Here is an 11,871-nt window from a genome sequence, read left to right as displayed (position 1 = left end):
GGCTTCCTGTGGCCAGGTCAGCCTGGTGCAGCCTGGGTGCCCCCCCAACCCCAGCCTCTGTGTGCTCCCTGCTTCTTAGTGTCTGTAGAGGGTCGGCCAGACCTCGCTCTCCCAGGGAGTCTGTCCGCATGCTCTGCGTGTCTGGTCCCTGACAGGGCAGGTGTTTGTCCTGTCACTGTCCCCCGAGGCTTCAGTGGCTGCTGCATGCATGACAGCCTCTCTGCTTTGAGAGCTGTTTCCTGGACGCTCTTTCTTCTGCTCATTTTGGGAAACCCAAGTCTTGTCTCTGGGATGAGCAGGGAGGAGGGATCCCGTAGTTTTCATCTCACATAATTTCATTTCCTGCTCTGCCTGCCCACCCTCTCCCTGCCTTAGCTCTGGCAGTCCTAGCACTGGCTCCAGGGCAAGCTTAAAGAGGCACAGGGCAGAGCCTACTAAAGGTCAGTACTTGGAAAGCAGGATCCATTGTCAGGACTTTTTCCCTAAAAGGCAAATGAGCTTGTGTGGTGTGGAGAGCAGAGGGCAGGTGGGGGCCGCACGGGGGAGGACGGCACCTGCGAGCAACGCCCAGGCCGCCCAGCTCCGGGTGAAGGGTTGTGGTGCAGCCCCTGGCTGAGCTCTGCTGAGAAAGATGGGGAGTCTCTGAGCAGAGGCTGAGGGGAAGGAACTGAGGGTGTGTGTGTGTGTGTACAGGGAAGTGGGGGCAGAGAGCTTAGAGCCCCAGCTCCTTGGATCTCTTTGCTGTCCCTCTCTTCCCCCCCACACCTGTCAGGGAGGTGGACGATGATCGGGATTCTTCTCATTCATTCCCAGTGTTCACACCTTGCCTTGTGGGGGGAGCGGGAAGGGAGGGGGCAGAGCAGCATCGGGAGGCGGAAAGACGGACAGGAGGAGGAATAAGCCCTCCCAGGACACTGAAGCCGCCCCTCCTCCCACGGCCCCTGGGCTCCCGCCCCCACTCGCCCGTGCACGCACCCCGCCACACGCAGGCTCCTCCCCTCCCCGACCCGGACCTCCGCCTGGCTCCCGGCCGCCTGCTGCGTGGCTGCGGCGTCACCAGAGGAGCCCGGAGAGTCCTTCCCGGACAGACCGAGGGACGCGGGCTGAGGGGTGTGCGCCAGCCGACAGGGCGCGAGGACCCGAGAGGTTGAACGCGGCTGCAGTGTCTCCCCGAGGAGCGCGGCCCTCGCTCCTCCCGTGCGCTGCGGCGCAGTGCGCAGCAGGGGCGCGCCGAGCCTCTGACGCCGCCCAGTCCACAGGACGCTTGTTTTCGTCTTGGTTTTGTTTGTTTTGCTTTGCGTTGCTTTCTTTTGCGGTCTGTGCTAATTCTTCTCAGGTGCAGTGCTTTTTGGTTAATCGCTAATGGTAGATATTTGCATTTTTCTGTTTTTAAGCCTTTTTCGTTTTTTATCTTTTCTCTATTTTGAGGTGCTGGACGCGCAGCCAGGCCCTGCAAGCGCTGGCTTGTCGCAAGCTGCGCCCCGGTGACCCCAGTTCACCTCAGCGGCCCCCACGCTGCGGTTTTCCATTTTGAGTTGTTCTGTTTTTTTCTCCCTTAGAATTAGCAGCACTCCAGCCTGAAGTGAACTTTTGTTTTGTTTCCCGGTACCGGGAATCGAACTCACGACCTTGCGCCTGCCGGGCAGGCGCTGTGCGGCTGAGCTACATCCCCAGTCCGAAGAGAAGCTTTGAGCTGTTGTGTTCGCTGACTCTGTACGGGACACGCGCGCGAGCTGCTGTGTGTGTTTGTATTTCACAGCAGATTCCGCTCCCCCCTCGATCGCGGCCAACTCGCCCCGCTCGGCGACCCCCTGACGCTGAGGACGCCCCTCGGCCCGTCAGCCCCGCCCCGCCCGGCGCCGTCCTCTCCGAGGCCGCTCCCGAGTGAGGGGCACCGCGGGGTGACGTGAAGATGGCACAGGCTGATGGGGGCAGCCGGCTGGCTCGGCGGGGTCGCGGGCACAGGGAGCCGCAGTGCCAGCGCCCCTCTCAGGTCGGCGGGGTGCGGGCGACAGGAGGAGGCCGGCCGAGGGGGACAGGGCTGAGCGGAGGAGGGGCGTGCGGGGGCGAGGGACAGCGAGGGCGGCTTCTAGGTCTCCATGGAGACTCCCGCGGCAGCGTGGCGCGGTGGGCGCCCCAGATCCGCAGTGCTGGGGCCCGCGGCCGCGGGGCTGACGTCCAGGGCAGCCCGGGAAAGGAGTGCGACCGGCTCAAGGAGGAAACGTTCTCGGCGGTGAAGCCTCCCTGCGCGCCGCGCTCAGAACGAGGAAAATGACCCAGCCGCATTTGCACAGAGAGAGAAGGCCCCGAAGCCCACACGGAGCCGCAGGGCGCCCGGCGGCTGAGAACCAGCGCGCGGGAGAGCGAGGCGCCGGCCCCGCGCCCTGACCGCGCGCCGTGCGACACAGGCGCGATCACAGCGGGGCGCGTGCAGACACACGCGCGGAGACGTGAGACAGGGCGCCCGAAGGGACCCCGGTGCACACGCGCCCGCTCCTCCTCCAGGCGCGGACACGCGAGGAGGGAAGACCCGTGCGCGGGCTGGACCGCTGGTATCCGCGGGCAGAAAACCAAAGTGAGGCGGGGCCTCGTCTCTCCCGACAGAACTGGAAAAGGGGTGAAAGACGCAAAGACCAGACCCAAAGCTGTGAAATTCCCAGAAGAAAACAGTGGAGGAGGCGCGGGACGAGGTCTGCGGGAGGCTCCCCTGATCCGGCGAAGTCCTAGGAAGCAGAGGTGCAAAGGGTGGAAGCGGTCCCGGAAACGGTCCCGGAAACGGTCCCGGAAGTGCGTGCGCTTCCGCCCGGGGAGGGAAGCCGCCCGCGGAGCGCAGAGAGGCTGCGCGGGAGGAAACGCGCGCGGGCTCGGCGGGTGATCGGGGTTCGTGTCCACGTTTCATCAAGGACACCCACAGCTTAGCAGCAAGAAGAGAAATACTGCAGCTTGATTTGAAAACGGGCAAAAGACCCGGAAACGTTTGCAAAAGGAGACGTGCAAGCAGCACACGCGTACATGAATACGGGCCGGGGGGTGGGAGGTCTGAGGATTTAGCTCAGCGGTACAGCGCCTGCCTGGCAAGCGCAAGGTCGTGAGCTCGATTCCCAGTACCGGAAAAAAAAAAAAAAATACGGGGCCGGACGCACCAATCATCTAGGAAACACGATCAGAGTGACAGCGAGGCCGTCTCTCTCAGGTAGCACACCTGTCATCTGAAGGTGGACATTAGCTTCACTCTCATGCCAGAAACTGCTGTGGAGGAATTGTTCCCGGGCGAGGTGGTGCAGCCTGTGATCCCAGCACCCAGGAGGCTGTGGCAGGAGGGCCGGAGGGTTAGGCCAGCCCGGACACACCCCGGCTCAAAATAAAAAGGATGAGGCAGGTAGTTCAGTGAAAAGCCCCTGGGTTCAATCCCCAGCACCACACACACGCACGCACACACCCCAAGCAACACAAACCACCACCACAGCAAATATATGCAAAGCTTTTTAAAAAGCTAACCTGGGGTGGGGATATAGCTCAGTGGCATAAGTGCCTGCCTGGCAAGCACCAGGTTGTGAGTTTGATCCCCAGTATCGCATAAAAAATAATAATAATAAAAAATAAATAAAAATGCTACCCTGCCTGGAGTGGTGGTGCACGCCTGTAATCCCAGCACTCGGGTGGCTGAGGCAGGAGGATCATTGAGAGTTCGAGGCCACCCTGAACTGAGTAGCGAGACCCTGTCTCAAAAAGATAAATAAATACATTTACAAAAAAATAAAAACGCTAGCCTTTGGGATGAGCAGACTTCATGGATAATTCGTCCTGAAAGGGGGGGGGGTTCTGTTTTACACGTGGAGCAGAGAGGAAAGAATCCGAAGGAACCGGCACCTCTGACCTTTGAAAGTAACACTGCCTTTGATTCTAACACGGGAACATTACGCAGCCATGAAGAGAGTTTTGTGCTGAGAGTTCTTATTACCATAGATGCAGGAATAGAACGCTCATCATGTGTACCCGACACACACACGCACGCGTGCACACACGCACGCGCGCACACACACACGCAAATGCATGTTCACCCCCACAGCGTGGCCCCTCCTCAAGCGGAGTCCAAAGTGTCCTCCCGGGTCCCCGAGGTCAGCACCGGGCCTGCGCCGCCCCCTCCGTCCCCAGCCCCCGCCGCTGCCGCTTGCGTGGTTGCTCCGTGCTTTGCACGCCTGCGTTTCGCTCTTTTTTAACCTTGAGCTTTTTTCTTTTTTCTTTTTTCTTTTTTCTTTTTAATAGTTTCAGGAAGACAAACAGGAGCACGGGAAGGTTAGAACATCCGTGCGGAGAATGACGCGGAAGGGAGAGAAAGCAGGTTCATCTAGAAGACCCGGCGCGCGAGGACGCAGGTGAGAAAGGCAGAGGGGGCGCCGCTGGGTCCTGCGCCGCCGGCTCCGTCCCGGTGCGCGGGGTCCTCACAGAGCAGGAAGCACCCGGGCTGTTTGCATTTTCCGGGAGATTTTCACACATCCGAGTACCGGCCACAACAGGCCCGGGCTCCTCCATCGACTCCCCTCCGATTCAGAGTGAAGGGAAACTTCAAGTATTGCGAGTTGGGGCCCCGCCTGGACCACGCAGTGATTGGAGGGACCCGTCTCGGGATGTTCCCGGAGGAGCCCTGAGAGCCCTTTGACCCGCAGGTGAGGGTCACGCAGTCTGAGGACGGGGAGCGACTTCACAGGCACAGGGCAGCCCCGGGCAGAGGTCGGGCAGCTGCCTGCGGGGGTCTTGGACATCGGTCTTCTGAGCTCATCAGATTGGAACCCACCGGCCAGGAGAGGGCGCCCTGAGCCGGCCAAACCTGCGAGCGCTGTGCCGTCCCTAGAATCCCTGCAGACCACACTGTCCCTGTGGGAAATTTGCATCCATAGCGGGTTGTGCACACCTATACTCCCAGCACTTGGGAGGCTGAGGCAGGAGGATCACTGTGAGTTCGAGGCCAGCCTGGACTACCTGCTGAGACCCTGTCTAACAACAAAATAAAACTTGCACAAGCACCAAAAAGCTACAAACTGACCAACACAGAGTTTCACGAAGCTTTCTGGTAATGCTCTATTCTTTTCTTCTAGGTAGATCCACCTAATACAGTGTGTTTAGTAGTAAGTCCATGAGAATAGATTGATTAATTAATTAAATAAACCGTGGCTGTGGCAGTGCTTGTAATCCTAGCCCTCTGGGAGGCTGAGGCAGGAGGATGGCAAGTTTCAGGCCAACCTGCCCCACATAGTGAGACCCTTTCTCAAAAAGCAAACAAGAAAGAGCCTGTGTGGTGGCCCACACCCATAATCTCAACACACAGGAGGCTGAGACAGGAGGATCACTTGAAGGTCAGGGCCAGCCTGGGCTACAGAGAAAGACCCTGCCTCAAAATAACAATAATAATAATATTAATAATAATAATATAGTGATAATTGTGGGAGGAATGTGAGCTGAGCCAGAAGCAAAAGAAGCGACAGGGAACATGACCGAGGCTGAAGTGTGGGTTGGGGCAAGGAGGCCTCAGGTGGAGACGTGTGCATGGGCGGCGCCCAGGCGAGGGTGGGTCCTGAGCGGCTTCTCTTGCTTAGGGGCACCCTGTTTCCCCAGCTCTGCCCTCTGTCTTCGGGGAAATCTGTGGAGATGCAGTTTACAGGCTGAGGAACGGTCTCCTCCAGCAGTCGGGGTCTCCCAGGAATGTAGCGCCCTGTGTGGGGTCCCCAAGGGGTCTGCGAGGTCCTAGGGCCCGGCCCGCATCAGGCTTGGCCGGGCTGTGGGGCTGGCAATGGAGGAGGACAGCTGAGTGGCTGCTCCCATGCTACGGAAGGCCAAACTGCCCGCCCGGCCCAGTTCTTATGTGTGCCAGCCCCAGGCAACAGCAGGGCGTTCAGCTGCTGCAAGGAGCTGGGGCGTCTTAGGGGGCAAAGCCCCCAAAACAGCCTGAAGAAGTCAGGGCACAAGGTCCAGGGCCCAGCCCGACTGCCTGGCCAGGCCCCAGACCTCCAAGCCCAGCGCCAAGGTCGAAGCCAAGAAAGGGGCAGGGAAGGACTAGAGGCCGCAGGGGTGCCCAGCAGGCCCCTGTACTCAGGCCTGGCCCTGCCCTCCTCCCTGGTCAGGGGGACCCAGCAGTGCCTCTGGTCGCCCTTAGCTTTGTCCCCAGGCTCTGCCGACCACCCAGGGGCCCAGGGCCGGGCTGGGAAGCCTGAGCCTTCCAAAGCGGTGGGGTCCCAGCAGCCTCGTGGCCCTCGCAGAGGTATCAGCACCCTTTTCTTTTTCTTTTTTTTTTTTTTTTTTGAGACAGGGTCTCGCTATGCAGTTCAGACTGGCCTTGAGCTCACTTTGTAGCCCACTCAGGCCTCGAACTCACAACGACCCTCCTGCCTCAGCCTCCCGAGTGCTGGGATTACAGGCATGTGCCACCACGCCTGGCATCAGCGCCCTTTTTTCCCTGGCCCCACTGCCCTCTGTGCTCTACCTCTGAGCCTCCTCCCACCCCCCACCCCAGAGGGGGACGCTTTCTATTTTAAAGAAATGTTCTTGTGCTGGGCGTGGTGCTGCATACCTGTAATCCTAGCACTAAGGAGGATGAGGCAGGAGGATCTCTGTGAGTTGGAGGCCAGCCTGGGCTACAAAGTGAGTTCAAGGTCAGCCTGAACTACACAGCAAGATCTTGTCTCAAAAAAGAAGAAGAAAGGAATGGGGAGGGGAGGCAGAGGGAGAGGAAGACAGGGAGGAGGAGGGGAAAAGTTCTTATAAGAATGTTTGTAATGTGTTGCTACCCATCAAAGGATTTGTGGTACTGGGACTCGAATTCAGGGTTCCCCACCACCACCACCAACGTCTCTCTGTGTACACCAGGCCGATCTTGAACTTGCAGCAATCCTCCTGGCTCAGCCTCCCAGGGCTGGGGAGGGCTGGGATTGCAGGCCCAGCCTGAATTCTTTCTTGGTCTTGTGCATGCTGGGCGAGTGCCCTATCACTGGGCTACATCCACAGCCTGCCTGTCTGTCTCTGTTTCTTTCTTTTTCTTTCTTCCTTTTTTTAAAAATTAGGTCTCACTAACTTTCTCAGCCTACCTCAGAAAAAAAATTTTTTTTGAGATAGGGTCTTGCTATGAGCTCAGGCGGGACTCCAACTTAAGATCCTCCTCCTGCCTCAGCCCCCTGAGTAGCTAGTGTGACAGGCATGTGCCAGTACGCGTAGCCCAGCCAAAGGATTTGTATCAAATGTATGTAAACGGCTGTTCTGACTCTGTAATAAACAGGCAGTCAGCAAACACTCCTCAGAAAGGCCAAAAGTAAAAACCTTAGCTGTAAACGCCGACAAGCATGTGCACTTCCACGTACCGCCTCTAGGGGCGCAAGCAACGCACTCTGGAAATCAGTTGTGAAATCTCCGCGGGGTGCTGGGGATGGAACCCGGATCCTGGGGCAGGCCGATCACTCAGACATTCGCTGAGCCGCACCCCCAGCCCCGCCGAGAGTCTCCTCAGAGTCAAATCACCCAGCGCGTGGTACAGGCAGAGCCCCGCTGCAAAGAAAACTGAAGCTGAGGATCACAAGTGTGAGGCCCGGTTTCAATCCACAGTAGGACACAGAGATAGACAGACAGGCACGCACACATGCACAAACAGAGTACATAAATAAATAATCGTTTCCATTCCTAAGTATGTGGTCAAAAGAAATGAAAGTATGTGTCTATAAAGCTATGGTCAAAAATATCATCGCCAGGCATGGTGGAGCGTGCCGGTAATCCTAGCACTCAGGAGGCTGAGGCAGGAGGATCACCGCATGTTGAAGGCCAGCTCGTGCTACACAGCGAGACCCTGTCTCCAAAAAACAAATCCATATCCATGCCGAACATGGTACGCACGCCTGTGATCCCAGCACTCCTGGAGGCTGAGGCAGTCAGTAGGGATCGAAGCCCAAAGGGAAAGATGGCGGAGGCTGCACACCCTGTGCGGAGTGAATCCTTAGCCTGTGACAGGCGCCCAGCTCAGGCACCCAAGCAAGCTCAGAGAAAGAGGAGCAGAAGCGCTCAGGGCCCCTGACCTCCGGGCTGCCCTGTTTGCTTGAGGGAAAGCAGCAAACAACGGCCACAGCAGCAGGAGAAGGTGGAAGATCCGGTCCTGAAAGTGACTGTGCTGCCGCTCCGCAGGTCTCTGCGGTCCCCTCTCTCTCTCCACCTCCACGCTAAGAGGAGAAGATCTCAGAGCGCCCAGGACCGGGGGGGGGGGGGGGGAGCCTTTCCGGCCCAGCTGGGAGTCGTGGGGCAGCTGCCTCCCCCGTGCACAATCCTCTCAGGATCAGGGTGTGCTGAGCAGGGGGAGCTGCAGCTCAGTGGTCCAGCACTCACTTCGCCTGCAAGGCCTGACATCAATCCCCAGCCCAGCAAAAGAAGAAAAAAATGGAGCCGTATAGTGACACACACTGTAATCCCAGCACTCGTGGAGGCTGAGGCAGGAGGAGTGCTAGTTTGAGCCCAGCCTGGGCTATTTAATGACTTAGCCAGACATTGTTTCTAAACTAAACTAAACTAAATGAATAAAAAGAGCTGGAGGTGTAGCCCAGTGTGAAGGCCCTGGGTTCAAGCCCCAGTACCACTGAAATAAATGAATAAGAATCAAAGAATTATCCTCTCTGGTCTGCGCAGTACCCCTCCCTCTCCCTTCCTCTCCTGGCCAGAGCTGGAGGACTGAGGAGGAGGAGGAGGATACCGCTCTGGGTCGCCCCTCCTGGGGTGTCTGCTTTCCCACCATTTACCTTTCCCCTGAGTTCCGGTTTGGGAGTAAAGTGCTCCTGAAGGGAAGCTGATGCGCTTCAGGGTTGCGCACCTTAACCTGTCCAGCCGGTTGGGAGGGCGCTAGAAGCAGGGGCGAGGGAGTGGGGCCTGGGCACTGGGTCTTAGGGATGGCCCGGTGCCCCCTTCTGCTTCCAGGTTACCCCGAGTCCCTTCCCCCAGGACGGCCTGGCCCAGCTCAAGCCCACAGCAGGAGAACCCACCAGCCACCGGCCAGGGGCCCAAGTACAGTTTTCCTCCTTTTTTCTCTATGTAGCTGAGGCTGGCCCTGAACTCTCTCCACACCAGGCTGGCCTCGTGTCCTGCTCCCAGCAGTTCCCAGTGTCTTGGGAAGGGAGACACTGGAGCAGACTGTCACAGGCCCTTTACCCAGCCAGGGGCTCTGGCACTGGGGTCAGCGAGGGTCCAGGAAAGAGGCCCGCAGGGAGCGGAGGGCGTGGCAGGGCCCCTGGCACTGCTGCCGTTCAAGGCAGGAACAGTTGCCCACATCGCTTACTAAACCCTTTTCCTTTCTCCTGCGGAACGGGGAAGCTCTTTTCAGAACCAGGGGGATGTGGGTGGGGATTTAGCTCAGTGGCACAGCGCCTGCCTGGCAAGAGTGAGGTTGTGAGTTCGATTCCTAGTACCGAAAAAAAAAAACAAACAGAACCACGGGGACACTCGTCCTCAGGGCTCCTGGCCTGGCCGGGCTGCTCCTGGATCAGGGCTCCTTCCACAGCCCTCCCCTGACTGCGCCCCTCCATCCTCGGGAAGGCAGCCAGCCTGGGAGGCGGAGGCCGAGGCGATGACCCGGGAAGTGAGGCTCACTTCCTCCTCGGCACTGAGATAAGCCCGGCTGGCGCTGCAGCCACACTCGCTCCAGGGCTGCCTTTCAGATCCGAGTGAGCTGTGACAGCCGGGCCACTGAGGGGCTGTGGAGACCTGGCTGACACAGATGCAGGCAGAGGGCTCGGAGGTCAGAAAGGCAGAGGAGCCGCCCTCCTCCCTGGACCCTCCTTCGTAAGGTGATAACAAGGAGATCATCGCCCTCCCCAGCCAGCAGCACACAGGAATCACCTCCAGAAACAAAGACAGCTCAGGCTGAGAATATGGGAGGATGCCTGTTGGTGTAATTTGTAGGATTTTTGTTTGCTTTTTCTTTCTTTTTTTTTTTTTTTTTGTTGTTTTGGGTTTTTTTGGTCTTTTTGAGACAGGATCTTGCTATGCACTTCAGGCTGATCTTGCGCTCACTTTGTAGCCCAGGCTGGTCTTGAACTCTTGATCCTCCTGCCTCAGCCTCCTGCGTGCTAGGATTACAGGCGTGCGCCACCACGCCTGATGTTTGCTTGTTTTTTGTTTCTTTGGTTTTGTGGTGGAACCCAGGGCCTGGTGCACACCATACATAGCAAACCCTCTACCACCGAGCTGCACTCCCAGCCCTACTCAGAGTGTTAAACTGAAAGAAAAAGTGTTCCTTCAGCATGCAAAGATTGGATAAATTGTGATGCATCTATTCTATGAACTTTTATCCAGTTATGAAAAAGTAGGGGGAGGCCGGGTGTAGTGGTACACCCCTGTAATCCTAGCACTTGGAAGGCTGAGGCAGGAGGATCGTGGGGACTTCAAGACCAGCCTGGGTTACAAAGTAAGCTCAAGGCCAGCCTAAACTGCACAGCAAAACCTTGTCTCAAAAAAGACAAAAAAAAAAAAAAAGAAAAAGTAGGGGTAGCCCGGTGTGATCCCAGCACACTAGGAGGCTGAGGCAGGAGGACTGCAAATTCAAGCTCAGCCTGGATAATTTAGTGACTCAGCAAGACCCCGTTTCAAAATAAAAGATAAAAAAGGGGGCTAGGGAGGCAACTGAAAGCCTGGATTCAATCGATAATACAAAGGGGCAGGGGAGCCGGCAGCGAAGGGGCGGGGTGCACCCCGGAGGGCACTCTCCCAGCTTCCAGGAGGCCCTCCATTCCATTGCCAGAACTGGGGAAAAAAAAAAAGAAAAAAGCTTTCAGCCGAGGTTAGCTCCCGCTTCTTAGGAAGCTGAGCAGGATCTCTTGAGTCTAGGAGTTCCAGGCTAACCTGGCATCAGAGAGAGACTGTCTCAAAAATAAATTAAAATCGGGCATGGGCACATTGTAATCTCGGCACTCTGGGAGGAAGCAGGAAGATCAGCCCAGCCGGGCCAGTTTATCAACTAAGGGAGATCCCGTCTCAAAATAAAAAAGGCCGGGCGTGGTGGCACATGCCTGTAATCCCAGCCCTCGGGAGGCTGAGGCACGAGGATCCTTACAAGTTCGAGGCCAGCCTGGGCTACAACGTGAATGAGTTCAAGACCAGCCTGAACTGCATAGTGAGACCCTGTCTCAAAAAGAAAAAAGAAATAAAATGCAAATAAGCAGAGACTTCTGATGCATCTTCAAGCGATCCTATGGCTGGATTGGGAACTGGAACTAGACAGAGCCTAGGAAATCAGACATAAAAACGGGTCCCCACACCCCAAAAGGCCGTTCTGCTATGTCGCACAGTTGGTCTCCAGCTCCAGCGCTCCAGCACTGTTCTCACCTCAGGCTCCAGGGCTGGAACTGCAGGAGGGCGCCGCAAAGCCCAGCTCTGAACGCGGATTTTAAAGATGATAATAATAGAATAATAATAATAATCGGGGACTTGGGGTGTAGTTCAGGTGCAGAGCGCTTGCCTAGCATGCATGAAACCTGAGTTACATTCCCTAGCCCGCAAAAAAAAAACAAAAACACAGAATTTTTAATATGGGGAGGGGCTTCAATATCAAAACAAACGCGCGTCCTGCACAAATCTCGCGCATCAGGGCGCCTATCTAACCGCGGAGCAGAGGGGCCGGTCTCTGCCCAAATTTAGGCCAATGGGATGCAAGGAAAAGGGCAAGCCCCGCCTCTTTAGCGCTATGGGCCAATGGGAGCCTCCCAGGAGCCCGCCCTCCGCTCGCCCGCGTGCTCCTCCGTGGCTGTGCCGGCCGCGCCGCGGTGAGCGGGACGCAGTGCGTAGGTCGCCGCGGTGTCCCCGTCCCTGCCCTGCGCCCGGCACCCCACCGCCAGGCCCTGCTTGGGACACGGA

General features: G+C 57.4%; 1 protein-coding gene across 1 annotated transcript; it reads right to left on the bottom strand.

The window, feature by feature from the left end:
* Positions 1–958: 958 nt before the first annotated feature.
* On the bottom strand, positions 959–1,529 carry LOC106147562 (the record flags this gene model as incomplete). The annotated part of the gene is given in 2 exon segments (XM_013509778.1): positions 959–1,322; positions 1,500–1,529. Coding segments are annotated over 2 exon segments (394 nt in total), but the record flags the coding sequence as incomplete, so codon positions are not given.
* Between the last annotated feature and the right edge of the window lie 10,342 nt (positions 1,530–11,871).

The sequence above is a fragment of the Chinchilla lanigera genome, unplaced genomic scaffold (genome assembly GCF_000276665.1).
Source record: "Chinchilla lanigera isolate Chin_1 unplaced genomic scaffold, ChiLan1.0 scaffold00182, whole genome shotgun sequence".
Classification (NCBI taxonomy): Eukaryota; Metazoa; Chordata; class Mammalia; order Rodentia; family Chinchillidae; genus Chinchilla; species Chinchilla lanigera.
Note: the sequence above shows the minus strand (reverse complement) of the source record. Positions and strands in the feature narration are given on the sequence as shown.